This window comes from Ochotona curzoniae, unplaced genomic scaffold (genome assembly GCF_017591425.1).
Source record: "Ochotona curzoniae isolate NIBS_2020 unplaced genomic scaffold, NIBS_Ocur_1.0 contig_4917, whole genome shotgun sequence".
Taxonomy (NCBI): domain Eukaryota; kingdom Metazoa; phylum Chordata; class Mammalia; order Lagomorpha; family Ochotonidae; genus Ochotona; species Ochotona curzoniae.
In genome coordinates this window covers 781,812-803,462 of record NW_024466421.1, presented here as the reverse complement: position 1 = coordinate 803,462, position 21,651 = coordinate 781,812, and the positions used below count along the sequence as shown (strand labels likewise).

The 21,651-nt window shown below is 63.3% G+C and overlaps 1 protein-coding gene across 3 annotated transcripts in view; it reads right to left on the bottom strand.

The window, feature by feature from the left end:
* ADGRB1 (adhesion G protein-coupled receptor B1) overlaps window positions 1-21,651 on the bottom strand; it is a 47,496-nt gene that overhangs the window by 7,839 nt on the left and 18,006 nt on the right. For 2 of the 3 annotated variants that reach the window (XM_040988534.1, XM_040988535.1), the window contains exons 17-23: window positions 9,793-9,934; window positions 6,456-6,559; window positions 3,859-3,961; window positions 3,159-3,309; window positions 2,597-2,666; window positions 2,113-2,179; window positions 882-967 (exon numbers count right to left, since the gene is read on the bottom strand). In XM_040988534.1, the coding sequence (XP_040844468.1) occupies window positions 882-967; window positions 2,113-2,179; window positions 2,597-2,666; window positions 3,159-3,309; window positions 3,859-3,961; window positions 6,456-6,559; window positions 9,793-9,934 (723 nt within the window). The remainder of the gene's footprint in view (window positions 1-881; window positions 968-2,112; window positions 2,180-2,596; window positions 2,667-3,158; window positions 3,310-3,858; window positions 3,962-6,455; window positions 6,560-9,792; window positions 9,935-21,651) is intronic. The other variant, XM_040988536.1, reaches the window with a different exon arrangement.

The following is a 21,651-nucleotide window of genomic DNA, read 5'->3' as shown; positions in this document are numbered from 1 at the left end:
TGCACATGGGGTGCCCCCGCCTGCGGTGTCCACATACACTTGTGTGCTGTGTCTGTCTGCCCCACCCATGTTTGTGTTCTGTGTGCCCTCATGTGCTCAGTACCCTGGCACTGTTCATGCACCCTGCATGCTGTGTGTTCACTCCTGTTTATACCATGTGCACTGTGCCTGTGCCCGCGCACCCATGGGTGCACTGGGGAGCCCCAGTCCCAGCAACCCACTTCCTAGACCTTGGGGAATCTAGAGATGGACCCTGCCTCACTGGCACAGGCGGGACTGCGGTGGATGCGTGATCCCGTGTGCTAGATCACCTGCTAGAGGCGGGGCTCCTGGGAGGGGCTCCCCACTCCACAGATTGCACCAGGCTCATGACCCCACATAAGGATGCCCCGGCCAGGCCAGCTGGTGCCCTGGCAGAGCAGGAAGTGCTGGGCCGAGAGAGAGACAGTGACAGACAGAAAGGCAGGGACCATGACCAAGCAAGACTGGCACAGAGGGGAGGGGGCGGGGCCCACGCGGGACACAGATGGAGCAGCGGGCAGGGGGAAGGTGAGGCAGGCATGCTCGGAGCACCAGGGTCAGCCCCCACCCCAGCACCCATCCTTGTGGGCCCCACACCTTGCCAGCTCCCTTCCCACCACAAATGTCCCAGGACAGGGGTCACTCCGGGACCCACATAGATGGGGTCACATGGCAAGACTCCAGTGGGGAGGGGCAGACCGTGCCTCTTGGCCCCACATCCCCTCCCACCTCCCTGGGGAGCCAGCAGAAGCAGCGTCTCCCAGAGCATCCGGTCCCATGACTCCTGAGAGTGTGCTGGGCTAGGCAGGGGCACCCTGGGAGCCGGGACGGGGAGGAGCCGCAGCGGCACCAGGCCCTACCCTGCCCGCTCTTTCAGCTTCTTGTCGGTGATGCCATCTTTGGACACAAGCTTGTTGAACACCAGGATCCCAATCACCATGTTGACCTGCCGGGTAGACAGGCGGCTGTGGGGCCCACCCAACGGCCCCTCAACCTCCCGGGCCCCACACCTGGGCAGGCCAGACTACAGCTGAGCCCCACTGACTACACGCCCCCTGTCCCGCCCCTCACCATCCCTGCTCCTTCCATCTCCCACCTCGTGGTAGGCAAGAACAGCCCTACCAACGTGTCCCGGCTCTGCCTGGGGTCCGCCTGCACGGCTCACCCTAGCAGGCAAGCTGCTTGCATTGCACTGCCTAATTCCCTCCGTAGCCCAGCCACAGCAGCCAGCACAGGACCCCCACCCTGGGGGTGCCCTGTCTGCCGGGTGGGGAGTTCCAGTTCCTGTCCCCAGCCCCAGCTGGCCTCAGGTACCCCTCTGCAGCTCAAGGCTGGGGGTACAGAGAGGCAGCTGACGGCTCCACAGCCCTGGGCTTCCCAAAGAGAATGTTCTGGAACAGACACCACCCCCTCTGAGGCCTGACTGAGGTGGGGGAGCCCCCCGGGAGTGCTTCTGCAGTGGCTACTGCAGGAAAGCAAGAGCGGAGAGGACAGCGCTCACCTCCCACCACAGGCACTGGGTGAGGGGCCAGTGAGTTGGGGCTCCTCACTTCCACGCTTCCTCCCCAGTCCCAGGTGCTCCCAGCAAGCCCTGCCCTGCCAGAGAGGGTGGCCCCCACTGGCTGCTTCCAGGTGTGCCACTGTGGTGCCCCACTAATCTAGGGATGGGGCCCTGAGCATCTTGCTGCCTGGTGACACTCCGCCAGGACCCAAACCAACGGGGGTGCAGCCCTGCGGACAGGCGCTGAGGGAAGAGCCCTGCCTGCACGTGCCCAGGGGACGTGCTGCGAAGCTCAGCCCAGGAGCAGGTAGGAAGGTCCCTGTGGGTCCCTGAGCTCTGCTGTGCGGAGGACTCGCAGTGCGCTTCGACTGTCAGCCACCCGTGCACCCCCATAGTGGTCCCCCAGTCTGCAGGTTTCCTGGCAGGTGCAGCAGCCGTGCCCGCTGATGTCCTGGGGTTGCTGTCAAGCTGTTGTTCCCTCCAAACTGACAGGAAGGTCAGCAAGGGACTGCAGAGCCTGCCCGCCCCCACCTTGTGGCAGGCAGCCCTGAGGGCATAGCTGGGACACCCCAATGTGGGAAGGTTGGTACCAGCACCACGGCTGCGGCCGGTCCCACGAAGGCGTAGAGCAGTCCTCCCTCCAGGGACAGCCAGCAGCTGCGGAGGACATGGGGTCAGCATTGCTCGCAGAGGCCCTGCCTGCTGCTGCTAGGGCACCCCAGGAGCTCCTGGCCTGGCAGGGGACCCCTCCCCGTGCTCACTCTGTCCCCGGGAGCACCTTGCACAGTCCTCGCCTCCTCCCTCTTCTGGGAGGCTGCTCTTGCATCTGCCCTGAGCGCTCGCCCCCACTGCTGGGTGCTCGATCCCCACGTTCGGTTCCTGCCAGGACCCTTGCCTCCACCTGCCCCACCCAGATCCCCCAGGACCCAGCCTTCCTGATCTTTCTTGGCCTCAGGGAGTTCATCTGCGAAATGGGCCTGCCCGAGGGCTCCCTGTGGGCATGCATCTGCTGGGCCCAGAGTTCCCGCTCAGTCCCGCCCAGGGTGACACAAGCTCCCTCCCCCAACGACTCACTAGCTCACGGTGCTGTACCCCTTGGCCTTGGTGAACCCCACAGAAATGGCCACGACCAGCGCAGGGAGCCCTGCAAAAGCATGGGACAGAAGGTGTCACTGCAGGGGGTGGGGGACCATGACCAGGGCCGCCGACATGCGAAGGGACAGCAAGCCTTGACCTTCACACTGACCAGGCGCTGCCCTCCTTAAGATCACTTACACATTCATGTCAAGGTCACCTGCTTGTGTGCATGTCTTACTCCAAATCAGAGACAGAAACCTCCCTTTCACTGTCCACTGCCCTGACATCAGCAATGGCCCAGACCAAAGCCAGGAGCCCACGGAGATGGCAGGAGACTGACTCCCTGAGTCACCGCTGGCCACCACCCAAGGTGCAGGATGCAGAAGTGGACCCCAGGGCTGAATACACAGCTCAAGAGGCCGGGGGCAGGGCAGCTGGCCATGATTGACCCGGCATACTCTGCGGGAAGGTGTGGGAGGGACAGGCACAGCTGTGAAAGCAGGGACAGCACCCACCCGCCCGCCACAGCCCAGCACCTCCGTGTGCACACACAGCTCACCCCAGCCAAGGCAGAGGAAGCGCTTGCGAATGAGCCGGTTCCGGAGACGGCCAGTGACGGCCATGTAGGACTGCCAGGCCTCGGTGAGCACCCAGCAGAAGGACGACAAGAAGAAGAAGTGCAGGAAGGCCGCCACCAGCGTGCACATCACCTGGGTGGGCAGCGGACGGTGGCAGTGTGGGCTGGGGGCGCATGCCCACCCCACTCCATCCCCCCAATCTTCCTGCCCACAGGCTGCCAGGATCTATCCTCGGCCACCTGCCATAGACACATCCCAGTGTCCACTCCAGAACCCCAGGCCATCCCATAGGAGGAATGATCCCAAGGCCGACAGGGGCACCCCAGGGACACACAGCAGGTCTCAGGACAGCCATGAACTCCTGTCCCCATACATGGCCAGGCCCTGTGTGTCTTGCTGCCATCCTTTCTGCCTGCCTTCCAGGACTAGGACTGCAGTGTCCGTGGGAGAGAATGTGGACTGACCAATGAGCTCCACTGCCACCCAGGGTCAAGGTTAGCCACCACAGGAAGAGCTGGCCACAGGTACCTGCTGTGTGCAGGCCCAATGGTTGAATTCCCACCCAGTGGCAGCCCTGGCTGCCTCCTTGCCCCTAGGGTGGGCCAGACAAGGGGCTTGAGCCACCCAGGGCAGCCTCCGAGCGCCTGCACCCTCCCGCACCCAGTGGGGAGCAGTGCTTACCTTGTTGCGGGTCTGGGTCTGCCCGATGAGGATGAGGGCGTTGGAAGAGATGATGGACAGGCAGAAGTTGATGAGGATGACGGACCGCTCCGAGCGAATGTACCTGTGGGACAGGCAAGCCTGGGTCAGCGCCAGCAGAGCCTCACCTCCACAGAGACCCAAGTCATCCGACACCAGGACAGGTCCCACACTTCCCAGCAGCCACTGCATGACCAGCACAGCCATCACTATCACTATCACCTTCATCACCATCATCACCATCACCATCACCACCATCACCAACATCATCACCATCACCTTCATCACCATCATCACCATCATCACCATCACCATCATCACCATCACCATCATCATCACCATCACCACCATCATCACCATCATCACCATCACCATCATCACCATCACCTTCATCACCATCATCACCATCACCGTATCACCACCACCACCATCATCACCACCATCACCATTATCACCATCACCTTCATCACCATCACCACCATCACCATCATCATCACCATCATCACCATCATCCACCATCACCATCATCATCACCATCACCATCATCACCATCACCATCATCCATCACCATCATCACCATCATCCACCATCACCATCATCCACCATCGCCATCATCATCATCATCACCATCGCCATCACCACCATTATCATCACCACCATCATCACCATCATCACCATCATCCACCATCACCATCACCACCATCACCATCATCACCATCATCATCACCATCATCCACCATCATCACCATCACCATCATCCACCATCACCATCATCACCATCATCACCATCACCATCATCCACCATCACCATCATCACCATCACCTTCATCACCATCATCATCACCATCATCACCATCATCCACCATCACCATCATCCACCATCGCCATCACCACCATCATCATCACCACCATCATCACCATCATCACCATCATCCACCATCACCATCATCATCACCATCATCACCATCATCACCATCATCACCATCATCATCACCACCATCACCATCACCACCATCATCATCACCATCATCCACCATCACCATCATCCACCATCGCCATCACCATACCATCATCACCATCATCCACCATCACCATCATCATCACCATCATCACCATCACCATCATCCACCATCACCATCATCCACCATCGCCATCATCATCACCATCATCCACCATCACCATCACCATCACCATCATCCACCATCACCATCATCACCATCATCCACCATCACCACCATCACCACTATCACCATCACCATCATCATTACCATCACCTTCATCACCATCATCACCACCATCACCACCGTCACCATATCACCATCACCATCATCATCACCACCATCATCACCATCACCTTCATGACCATCATCACCACCATCGTCATCACCACTGTCACTGTCCCTTGGGACAGAAAACAACACAGGGCTGAGCTAACCAGGCTGAGCTAATGCAGCTGAGCTGGGATTCAGAGTCTCCACATTACAGGCCCCAGATATGTGAGGACTCAGGTCCTCCACAGGGTATTGGCTCTGGGGGTGGGGGTGGGGATAACGCCAGGGCCCCTTGGATCCCTACGTGGACAGCACCAGGCATGCTGTGTCCTTGGGCAGGAGAGTGGAGGGTGCCTGCTGTGCCCACTCTCCCTCCCTTTCTCCCATCAACCTCCGGCTGCCGTGCCAGGCAGTGGCTGGGCCGTCAGTTCTGACTGTCAGCTGCCACAGGGCTGTCTGTGGGCACCCAAGCAGCCAGGCGCGGCAGCCACACGTTCTCAGAACATGCTGGGAGTCCCAGCTTAGCTCCTGGGCAGTGACCTTGGGCCCACCCACCCTGATCCTGGCTCCTCTCCAATGGGGCTGGAATCAGGGGGTAGGCAGGCAGGTGGGCACAGGGTTCCTAGCACCCTGGCTAGGCATCCCTCACACCCGGCTAGGAATCCCTCTGCCTAGGCTGAGGGCACCTGCACTGGTGCCACGTGAGCAGAGGGTGGGCGGGGAGAGGGAGCTGTGCCCCAGCCTATGCGCAGACACACGAGGGAGGCTTAGGGGCCTGTGGCAGGTGCTGGCTACGTGAGTGGGGTGGAGGCAGAAGGAAGTGGGGTGCTTTGCAGAACAGGCTGGCTGCCGTGCACAGACTCTGAGCCATGTGGGGTAGTCCAGGGTGGCAGCGCGGGCACCCACCTCCACACAGCCCGTGGGGTGGCCCGGGGTGGCAGTGCAGGCACCCACCTGCACACAGCCCATGGGGTGGCACAGGGTGGCAGCGCAGGCACCCACCTGCACACAGCCCGTGGGGCAGCCCGTGGGGCAGCCCGTGGGCCAGCAGTGCAGGCACCCACCTGCACACAGCCCGTGGGGCGGCCCGGGCCAGCAGTGCAGGCACCCACCTGCACACAGCCCGTGGGGCGGCCCGGGGTGGCAGTGCAGACACCCACCTCCACACAGCCCGTGGGGTGGCCTGGGGTAGCAGTGCAGGCACCCACCTCCACACAGCCCGTGGGGCGGCCCGTGGGCCAGCAGTGCAGGTACCCACCTCCACACAGCCCGTGGGGCGGCCCGTGGGCCAGCAGTGCAGGTACCCACCTCCACACAGACACGTAGATGATGACCAAGAGGAGCAAGGTGAGAGAGGAAACGCCACAGCCCACGACAAGTGTCACAGAAGGCCCTGCCGCCTTCTCCATGTTCTGGGTGCGGGAGAGAGGTGCGGTCAGCACAGTGCCCTGGGCCTGGCTCCTGCCAAGCACAGGTGTCAGTGACCCCCACAGAGGGGAGGCTCTCAACATCCCAGACCACTGGGATCCCCCTTTCCAGCACCTCTGTGGGGGCCTGCCACTGGCACCTGAGGGTTAGAAGACCATTGAGACAACTCCCTGCCCTGCCCTGGGCTTTGTGCCAGTGCCCACTGAACCTGCCTCTCACCCCCTGCTCCTAAGGACACGTCCGACCCTCTCAGATGTGCCCCTGTCCACCAGGGGTGGGGTCCCTGGTTACTGTCCCCAGCTCAGCTTGCCTCCCATCCCGTTCCATCCCAGAAGACCCAGGCTGGTCCCACCATACTCTATCTGAGATGCCAGGAGCATCCTGGAGACTCTGGGTGATCCAACTGCCCCTTCCCCACCCCCACCGGCTGCCTGGCCAGTGAGGACCCTGCAGCACCCAAGGAGCCATGGAGGACCTCGCAGGCTGTCCAGCATTTCCAGCCTCCCACCCTGTCTCCTCCACGTCCGATAAGACCCGAGCCACAGACCACACACGTCACAGGCTCACAGACCTAGGGCTTCCTGAGGTGCACACTGGCCCAGACATACCAGACTGGGCACCCAGGCTGAGGCTGTGCCTTCTCTGACACCAGGCAGTTTGGCTCCGACCTCACCAGGCTCAGCTTACAAGTCACAGCCTCCAGGCAGACCCCTGGGGTAGCCCCATGCCGCTGAGCCCCATGGGAGACTCGGAGCATGAGCCAGGGGTCTTACTCCACTCCATAAAAGATGAAGGATGAAGGGTATGGCCAGCCCCATAGGGAACACTGGAGCCTCCTGCCTCTGCACAGAGGGTAGGGCTGGGGCTGGGGACAGGGCAGAAGGGACATCCTCACAGGTCATGGATGGCCCAGTCGAGTGGCTTGCGTCTGTCCCAGGGCAAGCCTTGCCCGACCTCTGTGGCCATCTGCCTCCGTCTGCTCTCATTAGGCCTGGCGGAGCTGGAGGCAGCCACTCACCCACCTGCCGGCCTGCCTGGTGCTCCTCCCCCGCCCGGCTCATCAGTCACCCAGTTGACAGCCCCAGCCAGCAGGTTTTGCTGGGTGTGGCCGGGAGGCAGGACAGAGGGTGGAGCTCAGCCCCAGGGCCCAGGATGCCCCCCAAAGCTCCTCCCTACACACCCAAACCTGAAACCATCCTTGCCCCCTGCTCCTTCCCTAACCAGGGCCCCAGACCCATGCATGGCCTCCCTCGTGTATCGCCCACTCCCGCCAGCCCCGTCTCACACACCTCGCTCCCCACCAAGGCTCCGGCTGTACAGTACTAAGTTTTGGACCCTGAACCAGTCACAGGCTCAAGCTGGGCCCACGCCACACGCCGAGGATTGGTCTCTAGGTCCCGCACTGACTGCTGACCCCTGGTCCTGCAGCACTTGGGGACCTGCACAACCACTCACTCTGCTCCAGGCTGTGGCCAGTGCCTGAAGCACAGGGCCTCGTGCAACCACCCACGGCCCAAGGCAGGCGACGGGGCGCCCCCGCAGGTGTGACTCACCGGATTACTCAACTTTCCCAGCCACAGCCACCCGCAGGCCGCACCTGGCCCGGGCCCTACTCTGCTGGAGCCCCTGACCACCCACTCCCTGCTCCCACGGCCCCCAAGAGCCTGCCAGGCTCAGCCCATTACCCCAGCTCCTGCTCCCTTCTCCACCCAGCTGGTTTGGCTAGCCCCAGCTAGGCTACATTGGCCCTGCCCAGGCCCACGGGCCAGCGCCTGGACCCGATGTGCCTCTATCCCCCTTGGCATGCTCCTAGGGCCCCACCGCCAACCTGTCCTGGCACCTCTGCCCCAGCCCGGCCTGGAGCACACTTCAGGCCACCTCACCGCACACATCATGGAGACAACCAGAGCCCAGGCCCTTGAGGGCATTCAAGCCCCAGGCGCTCACGGGCCACAGCCAGCATGGCAGTGGCTCCCTGTGGGAGGTCCACCAGCAGAGCCATGCACCCCGGAGGGAGCCATGCCACAGCTGCCCACAGGCCCAGCTGACGGGGAAGGCAGCCCGGGCCAGACTCTTGCCTGGGTCTCTCACGATCCCCTGGGCTAGGGGCAGTATGATAGCACCCCTATGGTCCCCTCCACACCCCAGTGGGAGGCTGTGCCCACGGAGCTGGCTGCTGGATGTTAGGAACACTGCCTCCTCCTTTAGGGAGCCCTCAGGGCCAGCACACAGCCCGAGGGGTGTCTGACGGGAGGGCACCCTGACCCCTGTCCAGCCCAGATGCACCGTCTCGGACCCCTATCCACAGCCAGCTTCCCCCCCAGTCGGTGACCTGACACTGCAGAGACCCTGGCCGACGGCAAGGCAGCCCTCCCCATGCTCCATGGGATAAAGGGGTCCTGTTCTGGAATGTTCTCAGAGTACTGGCATCATCTTCCACAGGGAACCCGTGCTTCGAGAGACAAGCCTGGCTGCCCCGCATGCCCAGGGGACCGAGTCTCCTCCCCGGTCAGGCCTTCAACTGGCCACTGCTGGGCTGGGCTGGACCCCTGCCCCACGCCATGGGTGGACCCAGTGTGGAGGATGCTCCAGCTTTCCTGGGGCCAGTGGGTGCAGCACAGCCAGCGTGGGCGGGGAGGGAGCCCAGCACCCAGGGCCCCGGCAGCGAGGCTGGCCCCCCTGAGGCTGTTGCCATAGAAACTCACAGCCCCCACAAGAATCCCAGAAACAAAAAGGAAGCTCTGGAGTTGAGGGGGCCTGCCTGGGAACTTGGGCCAGGCCCAGCAGCCTCTGCCACCCCCAGCGCGCTGCCTGGGGCCACTGCTGCTGTCTCCTGTCCCCTGGACAGGACCCCTGGGACTGGGACCTCCTCCTCCCTCAGCCGAGGTGACCGAGAGAAGGGTCGCAGGAGGGTGCCAGGCCCTGAAGGGTCCCACGGGCCAGCCTCGTTCCCCTGGAGACCCGAGCTCTCTGAAACACAACCCCAATCCATCACTCACTTCCTCTGGGTCCCTAACTCCACGCGGCCACCCACCTTCGCCAGAGGCCCCAGGCGCTGTCCAGGCCAAGGGAGGCTGCGGGTGCAAAGGCCATCCCTCCCTCGGCCACCCCAGCCCCACCGATCCAGGGCCACTGCCCCCGGGGCCCGTGGCGCGTGGCCCTCCTGCCCAGGAACGCTCGGCGCACCCCTCCCCCGCGCGTCCCGCCGGGGTCTCACCGCGTCAGCGCTGAGCTGGGCTAAGATGGCGAAGGTGGAGAGCCGGTCACACAGGCAGCGCGTCCGGAGGGCGTCGAGAGGCACCGTGCGGCAGCCGCGCCACGACCAGAGCCCGAGCTGCGGGGGGGCGGAGGAGGAGGGTCTGGGGGCGGGCAGGACACGGGGGAGACAGGCGGCAGCGTCAGCGGGGGCGCGGGCGGCCCGGGTCCCCCGAGCGGCGCCCGCCCGGGCCCCCGCCGCGCCCCGACCGCATCCCCGCACCTGCACCTGAGCCCGCAGCCGCGCGCCCGCCTGCCCGCCGCCGCCGCCGGTGGTGCCGCCAGGCCCGGCCGCCCGGGCGCCCATGGCCGCGCTCTGTGCCCGCCCCGCCGCGCGCCGGAGCCGCCGAGAGCCGCCCGCGGGAGCGCGGGGCGGGGAGCGGGGGAGGGGCGGGGGGCGCTGGCCCCGTGCCCGGCTCCCGTCCACGGCCGCCGCCCCGCTCCCCGCGGTCCCGCGCCCTCGCCCCACCCTCGCAGGGAGCTGAGGGGTCGTCCCGGAGAGAGGAGGAGGGCAGTGCCCGGGGCGGGGGTGGACGTGTGGGCGCACGTGGACCAGGAAGGCCAGGGACCCTGCGTGTGCGCCCCGGTCTGGGGGCGCGGGGCGGGCTGGAGAGCCCGCCGCTCCACAGCTCTGGGCACTGGCTGGAACTGGTGACCTTGGACTCGGTTCCGCACACTCACCTCCCCCCAGGCTCACCGCTCCCAGCACACAAGGGGACAGCCGAGACCTCCCCCGAGTGGAGGAGGCTGCGGGTGGCTGCAAAACTTCCCTCTGCTCTGCCGAACCGCGGCCCCTCCTGCAGGCCCAAGGGGAGCGCACCTTGACCACCGCCCCCCCCCCACCCCTTGTCCAGAAACTTCCAAGTGTGCCCCTGCGGCCGGCCCTGGGGCAGGCCTGCCTGCCGGCCGGGAGGTCTGCAGTACCCACACGCATGCCCCTTCCTTCGCTGGGAACACAAGCCGCGACCCAGGCAGCCAACCTGGCGGACAGGCCACCCACCACGACACACGCATAGGTGCTTTGCACAGTCCCTGCCCTCCTCCCCCAGGACTGTGGGAGGCAGCACCCCCACAGCCTCTGATCAGACGTCTAGGTTTTAGGAGCTGCAGGGCTACCCACCTCCATGCCTTCTTTCAGTCTCTGGAATGGGGACAGTGGAGAGGAGGGGTTGGGGGGCTCCCTGCTGATGCAAGGCCTGGCCCTGGGCCTGGCTGTGCTAGCCACAGCTTCCCTGCTGAGATGCAGGTCCCAGGGCATGGGGGGTCAGGGGAAGGAACCCTGAGAATTCCTGAGCGCCAGCTTTCCCCCTCCCCTGGGACAAGGACTCCCTCCTACTGAGGCTCCCGCTCAAGGGCTGAGGCAGGAGGCAGCTGGGGCGCTGGGGCGCTGCGGTCCTGCCCTACCCCGCAATCCTAGGGCCCTTCCAAAGAACCTGAGCACAAGGGCGAGCAGTGAGTACAGGGGTGTGTGGTGCAGAGCTCCGAACCTTGGGCCACGTGCTCCAGGAGCCAGTATTGGCACAATGGGGGGTCCCCAGGGCCACCTGAATACCGCCCCCACCCCTAGCTGCCTGCATCCCCAGTGCAGGGCAGACCAAGGTCCAGCCTCCAGTCCCCAGCCTGTGTCTTTGAAATCAGGGCAGGTGGAGGGGCTGTGGAGGACACTGGCATGGATCCCAACGGCTTGCCCCTCTGCCTGCACCCCTGCCCCCTACTCCCCGCATACACTTCCTAGGGCAGAAGCCCCTCAATCCTGCCTGACACCACCCAGCCAGTAGCCCTCACAGCACCTGCAGGTCCCCTGCCGAACGCCAGCCTGTGTGTGGCTCCTGCCAGCTGGGGTCAGGTGCCCAGCCCAGCCCTACTCCTCACACCTGAAACCGTGCCAAGCCACCTGCCTGAGGGGTGCTCGGTGGGCTCAGAGTGGACAGCCCCTGAGGCCTGGGCCATGGAACCAGCCTGGCAGGTGCGTGCTCGGAGCCCTTGGGGAAGGGCAGGGGCTGCCTGCAGAGAGGAGGGGCCAGGGCTGCTCCTGCAGCTGGGGCAACACAGCAGCAGCTGCCCTCCTCCAGAGAGCCAGCCAGGCCCGGGGCAGGGGTGAAGCAGCAGAGCCTGCTACGCCCCCCTTCCCCCTACCCCGCTCTGGAGTGCCTTCAGCAGGCCAGCAGTGGGTCAGCCCCCCCCCCCCCCGCGCCCCACAGCAGCCGCTTCCTTCCTGGCCATTCTGCTCTGCTCAGGCCGGCCACGTGGACTGGACCAGGCAGCCGCCCGAGGCCACGCAGCAGGCAGCCAGGCAGCAGGGCCTACTTTCCCTTCCCGTGGCTGGTGCCCTGCCCCCAGGGCCTGCGACACAGCCTGCAGAGCGCAGCTGACCCCGCGGCTGCCACCTGTGCACAGCAGCACAGCAGCGTCAGACAGGGCCAGCTGGAGGCCTTGTGCCCCCAGAAGGCCAGGACCCCCTTTTCTCCTTCCAACAAAGCCTGCACCCCAATACGCAGCATTTGCAAGTCCTTTCCCAAATCTGAAAGTTTTCCTGCGCAGTGGCCGACATGGGCCATGCATCCGCACGTCCACAGGTGTGAGAGGGCTGTGGGCTGCATGCTGTCTCAGCTTCAAGACACAGTCAATACCTGGGCCCTCGCTGCCTGCGGGGAGGGCAGCCTGGGACACATCAAGCCACTGCCTCTACCCTTCAGGTCACTGGTGCTCCCTGCCACAGGATCTAGCTCACCTGGCTCAGGCCATCCCAGGCAAAGGCCACTTCCTGCCTGCTGCCCACGCCTCCGAAGTGCCCAGCTGCTGGACCTAGCACTTGCACGCACATACACACACGTGCACAGCCTGGCATGGCAGCAGCCATGGCAACGTGGCCAGACAACACCCTGGCACGGTGCACTGTGGAACAAGGGGCGCAGGCTCCTCCTGCAGTATGCTCCCCAACCTCCGCCTCCTTACAACAGCTGGCCACCAGAACTGGGGCTGCTTCTCACCCACCATGGCCACCCTGCCAGACCAACCACCATCCCCGCTGGGCTGCCACGGCCACTGGCTCCTGGCTCCCAGCCCCCGCCCGCAGCCTAAGGTCAGGTGACTGACACGTCCACCCTGGACTCGGGTCAGGCTTCCCTGAGGGCAGGCATGTGGCCAACGTCCTCTATCAGGGAGCCGGGATTCAAGGCTGCAAGGCAGCAGTGGCAGCTTACGGGGTTAGGACACTTGTCCCTGTGTGTGTGCGACTGCTGTGTGGCCCGACCCATCCACTGGGGCAGGGGCATTCCGGGAGTGGACCGGCAGAAGATCTCTGTTTCCACTTTGTCACAGATGTGAATAACCCGTCATCGTAAGTAGCCTCGAGCCTCCAGCCCCCTGCTAACGCACCCACCCTCCTGGACACCCCAGATCTTGGCCCGTGTGGTGGACAAATGCTTATCCCATCCCTGTTTAGGGGGACGACAGAGGCCTGTGTGCTCACGGGACATCTGGGGACAATGAAGCAGGGGCCACAACAGGTGCCCGCCCGCCCATGCAGCCAGGGCTGCTGCACCGATGCCTCGGCCAGCTCACCAGGCAGCTGCTATTACCGGACTGCAGCTGGGGGGGTCTCCTGGGAGTTGATGGGCTAATTCACACTCCAGTGTGAATGACTCACTGGGTGTCCTCCCACACGAGGCGCTGTGCCTCAGCAGGAGAGCTTGGGCACTGCCGGGGACGCAGAGCCTCCCCCTGCCACATGCCACTTAGCCTGGCCTCTGAGCCTCTGCCGGCACCCACCACCGGCCCTGAGCCGGTGCATGCCACAGCTCCCCGTCCCTCGGGGCTGCCCAGCGAGACCGGGTCGCTCCCTGAACACCTGCCCAGGTAGCTCAGCTTCCGGCTTGTACCATGGTCCCTGAATGTTGCATCCAACCCCTCTCCTGCCCGTGTCCTGCCCCCCTCAGTCCCTCAGCCCATCACATACATAGGCCTGGCTCTTGGGGCGTCCCTCTGGCCCTGTGCCCTCCTGACCTCATCCTTCAGGACTCCTGGCCCCAAGTGTTCGTACCCCTGACCTTCCTGGACGTGCCCAGCTCTTGTCGGGCAGACAGTTGGGGGCAGCATCCCCAAGGCTGGCCCTGCCCAACTCCAGCTCACCTGGCTCATGGCATGGGGCCTTAAGGGCACCCCAGTCCCTGAGGCCCATCCAGAGTTGGGCCCAGACACCTGGCTTACCTGGGACCCCTGAGTTGCAGCTTCTAGGTCAGACCTGCGGCTCCCTGGGCCTGGTGTCCGTGCCTGTGGAGCTGGCTCCAGGAACTGCGTCTGAGCCACACACAGCAGCACGGGTGTGTGACCAAGGCCCCGGGGACTCTCATTTCCCCATGAAGCAAGATGCCAATCTCCTCCCCTCTGCCTGGCGCCAGCTGCACAAAACCAGGGCTTCTAGCCACAGGCCTGGCTCTGAGCTGGAAATGGGAGCTTGTGATCCAGGCACTTCCCGGCTCCTCCTGCGGACCCTGACTCTCCCACCCGCACGGCAGCCCAACCTCCTCCAAGCCTCGCCTGAGCACCCCCGACCCAGGAGCTCTTCTCTCTGCTCCTGCAGTCATCTTGGCCAGCTCCTGCCTGCTGTGGTCTGCCACACTTGGGGCCTGGGGAGTCGTCTGCTTTCCACAAGGGGTATTCTAGGGTGGGCTGCAAATCCCCTTGAAACTGAAGCTGCTGGGGACAATGTAACTGTGAGCACAGCCTCCATGTCAGCCTCCACTCCCCTGGCCACCAGCGGCAACAGCGGTAACACAGTCAGTAGTCCAAGCGGCACTGTAACTCCCCACCGCCATCACAGCTCAGAACCACAAGACTCCAATACCAGCAACGCCTCTGCGTCACAACTGTCACTGCCAGCAAGGACAGAACCAAGGTGCTCGACAACATCACAAGCCAGCGTGTGCTCCTGGTGGAACATGGGACACGCAGGGACAGCAGGGCGTGCTCACCCAGAACACGGGACACGCAGGGACAGCAGGGCGTGCTCACCCGGAACACGGGACACGCAGGGAGAGGGCAACGTGTGCTCACCCGGAACACGGGACACGCAGGGACAGCAGGGCGTGCTCACCCGGAACACGGGACACGCAGGGACAGCAGGGCGTGCTCACCCGGAACACGGGACACGCAGGGAGAGGGCAACGTGTGCTCACCCGGAACATGGGACACGCAGGGACAGCAGGGCGTGCCCCTGCCGGAACACGGGACACGCAGAGAGAGACTTACCTAGCTCATGGTTCTGGAGGCTCAGGATAAGGTCAGGCTGCTTAGGCCTGTGGCGAAGTGGGTGCAGACTGAGTCCAACATGGGCTCTCATGTGCGCTCCCAGAGAAGGTCACGCTCTGAGGCACACCCCAAGCAGACTGGGGACTGGGAACCAGCAGCACACCACCTCACAGCTGTTATGTTAGCACCCTCGTGGTGTCCCAACTCAAAAATTAGGTCACTACCTGCATGACCCAAGAGAACATCACACACAAATCACACAAGCGTGCAGAGTACCCCACGGACACTGCACCCCACAGCCTGCGACACCACAAACACTACACCCCACCAAGCCTGCGTCACCTCACACTGCACCCCACCGAGCCTGCATCACCTCACACTGCACCCCACCAAGCCTGCGTCACCTCACACTGCACCCCACAGCCTGCGACACCACAAACACTACACCCCACCGAGCCTGCATCACCACACACTGCACCCCACCGAGCCTGCATCACCACACACTGCACCCCACCGAGCCTGCAACACCACACACTGCACCCCACCGAGCCTGCAACACCACACACTGCACCCCACAGCCTGCGACACCACAAACACTACACCCCACCGAACCTGCATCACCTCACACTGCACCCCACCGAGCCTGCGACACCACACACTGCACCCCACCGAGCCTGCATCACCACACACTGCACCCCACCGAGCCTGCGTCACCACACACTGCACCCCACCGAGCCTGCGTCACCACACACTGCACCCCACCGAGCCTGCATCACCACACACTGCACCCCACCGAGCCTGCGACACCTCACACTGCACCCCACCGAGCCTGCATCACCTCATACTGCACCCCACCAGGCCTGCATCACCACACACTGCACCCCACCGAGCCTGCGACACCACACACTGCACCCCACCGAGCCTGCGACACCACACACTGCACCCCACCGAGCCTGCATCACCACACACTGCACCCCACCGAGCCTGCGACACCACACACTGCACCCCACAGCCTGCATCACCACACACTGCACCCCACAGCCTGCGTCACCACACACTGCACCCCACCGAGCCTGCATCACCTCACACTGCACCCCACAGCCTGCGACACCACACACTGCACCCCACCGAGCCTGCGACACCACACACTGCACCCCACAGCCTGCGACACCACACACTGCACCCCACAGCCTGCGTCACCACACACTGCACTCCACCGAGCCTGCATCACCACACACTGCACCCCACAGCCTGCGACACCACAAACACTGCACCCCACCGAGCCTGCAACACCACACACTGCACCCCACCGAGCCTGCAACACCACACACTGCACCCCACCGGGCCTGCATCACCACACACTGCACCCCACCGAGCCTGCGACACCACACACTGCACCCCACCGAGCCTGCATCACCACACACTGCACCCCACAGCCTGCATCACCACACACTGCACCCCACAGCCTGCATCACCACACACTGCACCCCACAGCCTGCGTCACCTCACACTGCACCCCACCGAGCCTGCATCACCTCACACTGCACCCCACCGAGCCTGCGTCACCACACACTGCACCCCACAGCCTGCGACACCACACACTGCACCCCACCGAGCCTGCGACACCACACACTGCACCCCACCGGGCCTGCATCACCTCACACTGCACCCCACCGAGCCTGCATCACCACACACTGCACCCCACCGAGCCTGCGACACCACACACTGCACCCCACCGAGCCTGCATCACCACACACTGCACCCCACCGAGCCTGCATCACCTCACACTGCACCCCACCGAGCCTGCGACACCACACACTGCACCCCACCGAGCCTGCGACACCACACACTGCACCCCACAGCCTGCGACACCACACACTGCACCCCACCGAGCCTGCATCACCACACACTGCACCCCACCGAGCCTGCATCACCACACACTGCACCCCACAGCCTGCATCACCACACACTGCACCCCACCGAGCCTGCAACACCACACACTGCACCCCACCGAGCCTGCAACACCACACACTGCACCCCACAGCCTGCGTCACCTCACACTGCACCCCACCGAGCCTGCGACACCACACACTGCACCCCACCGAGCCTGCGACACCACACACTGCACCCCACCGAGCCTGCATCACCTCACACTGCACCCCACCGAGCCTGCATCACCACACACTGCACCCCACAGCCTGCGTCACCTCACACTGCACCCCACCGAGCCTGCGACACCACACACTGCACCCCACCGAGCCTGCGACACCACACACTGCACCCCACAGCCTGCATCACCACACACTGCACCCCACCGAGCCTGCAACACCACACACTGCACCCCACCGAGCCTGCATCACCACACACTGCACCCCACCGAGCCTGCATCACCACACACTGCACCCCACAGCCTGCGTCACCTCACACTGCACCCCACCGAGCCTGCGACACCACACACTGCACCCCACCGAGCCTGCGACACCACACACTGCACCCCACCGAGCCTGCGACACCACACACTGCACCCCACCGAGCCTGCATCACCTCACACTGCACCCCACCGAGCCTGCATCACCACACACTGCACCCCACCGAGCCTGCGTCACCACACACTGCACCCCACCGAGCCTGCATCACCACACACTGCACCCCACAGCCTGCGACACCACAAACACTGCACCCCACCGAGCCTGCAACACCACACACTGCACCCCACCGAGCCTGCAACACCACACACTGCACCCCACCGGGCCTGCATCACCACACACTGCACCCCACCGAGCCTGCGACACCACACACTGCACCCCACCGAGCCTGCGACACCACACACTGCACCCCACCGAGCCTGCATCACCACACACTGCACCCCACCGAGCCTGCGACACCACACACTGCACCCCACAGCCTGCATCACCACACACTTCACCCCACAGCCTGCATCACCACACACTGCACCCCACCGAGCTGCGACACCACACACTGCACCCCACCGAGCCTGCGTCGCCACAAACACAAACACTACTGTTCAGATGGCAGTCACCTCAAAATCACCACCAAGTCATTATTACAAAATCACCAGCACCCTGCCTCACTAAGTGATCACACCACCCTGCCTCACTAAGTGATCACACGGTCCTGACTCACTAAGTGATCACACCGCCCTGCCTCACTAAGTGATCACACCGATCACACCGCCCTACCTCACTAAGTGATCACACTGCCCTGACTAAGTGATCACACCGATCACACCACCCTGCCTCACTAAGTGATCACACCACCCTGCCTCACTAAGTGATCACACTGCCCTGCCTCACTAAGTGATCACAGCACCCTGCCTCACTAAGTGATCACACCGCCCTGCCTCACTAAGTGATCACAGCACCCTGCCTCACTAAGTGATCACACTGCCCTGCCTCACTAAGTGATCACAGCACCCTGCCTCACTAAGTGATCACACGGTCCTGACTCACTAAGTGATCACACCGCCCTGCCTCACTAAGTGATCACACTGCCCTGCCTCACTAAGGTGATCACACAGATCACACCACCCTGCCTCACTAAGTGATCACACCACCCTGACTCACTAAGTGATCACACCGATCACACCGCCCTACCTCACTAAGTGATCACACTGCCCTGACTCACTAAGTGATCACACTGCCCTGACTCACTAAGTGATCACACCGATCACACCACCCTGCCTCACTAAGTGATCACACCACCCTGCCTCACTAAGTGATCACACTGCCCTGCCTCACTAAGTGATCACAGCACCCTGCCTCACTAAGTGATCACACCGCCCTGACTCACTAAGTGATCACACTGCCCTGCGTCACCAAGGTGATCACACCACGCCCTGCCTCACTAAGTGATCACACTGCCCTGCCTCACTAAGGTGATCACACCGATCACACCACCCTGCCTAAGTGATCACACCGCCCTGCCTCACTAAGGTGATCACACCGATCACACCACCCTTCCTAAGTGATCACACCGCCCTGCCTCACTAAGTGATCACACCGCCCTGCCTCACTAAGTGATCACACCGCCCTGCCTCACTAAGTGATCACACCGCCCTGCCTCACTAAGTGATCACACTGCCCTGCCTCACTAAGTGATCACAGCACCCTGCCTCACTAAGTGATCACACCGCCCTGCCTCACTAAGTGATCACACCGCCCTGCCTCACTAAGTGATCACACCGCCCTGCCTCACTAAGGTGGTCACACCATCCTGCATTATTAGCATAGTAATCTACACTTTTTGCTCTATGCCACACATCAGCGTAAACTCTAATACAATTGCACTTTGCCCCATGGCACTACTGTCTCCATCAGCATTATTAATCATCATAGGTACCATTCTTACCAACAACCATTACCACAGCCTTCATTGCTGTCTCTACCACCACCAACCACCATGCTCACCAACAGCCCCAGAGCCTCAGCAACAAGTGTAGTCCTGGTGCCACATGTAGGGCACACTCCTGCAGGAGGCCTAAGTACTGCCTCTCCCACACACACTGGCAGCCTGATCCTAGGCGGGCCCATATACCGCAGTCTGATGTACTGACCTGTCCCCCAAGCATAGTGCCAGGTTCAAGCAGGTGACAGCCGCACTCCTTGCTGAAGTGGTGTCCTGCTTGAGTCCAGTAACATCTTGCCCTCCCACGCCTAGCTGCCCATGCATAGACAAGAACTCCCTGGGCCATGGCATGGCTGCAGCTGCCAAGCCTCCCGGGAAGTCAGAGTTTGAATGACAACTTCCAGGCTGCACGTTTAGCAGTCAGAGGGCTACCAACTGCAGAGCAGTGGGCAATGGGCCCACATTTCCATTTGCATCCCCCAGCTCAGACCCTGAAGCCTCCCCTGCCTTTGCCTTGCCTCTCAAGGTTGCCAAGGGCCACATGGATATGAGGAGCCCGTCACTCCACCCCTGGATGCTACCCAGCTGCAGCTGGGACCCAGGACCCTGCAGACAGGGCTGTGAGGCCAACCGAGGAGTCTAGCCTGAGGCCTGGGCCATGTGCACCTGTCAGGACTGCCAGTGGACCAGTTCCAGGCAACAGAGCTCAGCTCACTCTGTCCTCCCATGGCCCCATCTCTGCCTGGCTGCCTCTGGTGCCAGGATTCAGATCCTGACCTGGTCACTGACCTCACCTCTCACTGGGACATTCTCAGTCCCTGGTTGGTCCCAAGAGGGTGCCTGCTGCTGACTCCAGAATCCACCTGTCGGCACCCTCCCCATCCTGGCCACTCAGCACAGCAGCCTGGCGTGAGATGTGGGGGACAGGGTCCTAGGAGGCAGCTGGGACCCACGCCCACCGTATTGGAAAGGACAGGATCAGGAAGTGAGGCCCATGTCCCAGGTGTATGTGCCTACGGCTGCCTCTCCTGGCACAGGCTTTAGGTGGATGGGGACATCTGCGAGATGCTGAGGCAGTGTGGACAGGGAGTCTGCGATGTTGGGGGAGGCAGGGCCCCTTGGCTGTCCAGCCTCATGGGGGCCTCGCTCCTGGCAGGGCTGGGGCCTCTCCCTGGGCAGGACAGGGGAGGGTGGAGATCCTCTCCCCCTACAGGGACCTTGACGTGCTGGGCTGCAGCTGAGGACGCTGAGGCCCAGCGCTGCCCAGTCAGCATGGGCAGAGCCAGGGACTCTGAGCTGCTGGCAAGGGCATGTCAGGCTATGGACGCTCACGGACCCTCTGGCCAGGAGCTTGCAGTCCCCTGCTGGGCAGGCTGCCTGACCTTCCCTCCCTGGGAGAGGGGTGGCCGGGCCTGGGCATCGCAGGACCCCCACCACCTGTGTGCAGGGCCTGTCCCCAGCGGGATGTGACATCTCTGAGATCGGCAGCCTCAGCACCCCGAGGGTCTCACGTTCCACCCTGGGCCAGCTGTCAAAGGTCTGCACTCTGCTGCAAATGTGGCTGCTCCAGGAGGACAGACACCAAGCATGTTGGGAACTCAAGGTCAGGCACTGCGAGTGGCAGGAGGAGGCCTGTGGCATGGGCAGAAGGGCCCTTGTGGGAGCAAGGAGCAGCAGCAGGCAGTTGTGGGGTCAGCCCAGCCCTCTCAGAACCTGCAGCGTGGGCCTAACAGAGGCCCTTGCAGGGGAGCGGTTAGAAAGGGGGGGCACCGCCTGGGGCCGAGGCCTCCCAGCACCCCTTCCTCTGCTGTGATCCCCAGGCCATCAGACGGGAGGTCTGTACTGGTCCTGCCCACGCCCGGCCCCCTGCCCAGTCAGGAACTGGCCGCTGTGGGAGAAACGGGGCTGAGAACATGCTGCTGACAGAGACCTGGGGTCTCTGCCAAGTCTCTCTTCCGCTCAGCGTCCCCTCCCCCTCAGCCTGGCTCCTCGCTGCCCTCTCTGAGAAAACCAGGAGAAGGGACCGCAGGGAGACCCAGACGTGTAGAGCCATGGCCCCATGCCTGGTGGAGCCGTAGCTGGGATCCACACAGAGAGTGCAGCCCTGACGGGGACCTGGCACTTGTCTCAGTGGGTGCCCTGAGCCTCAGCCTCCCAGGCTGTGAAATGGGTTCACGCACCACACACTGAGCATCTGACCCTGCCT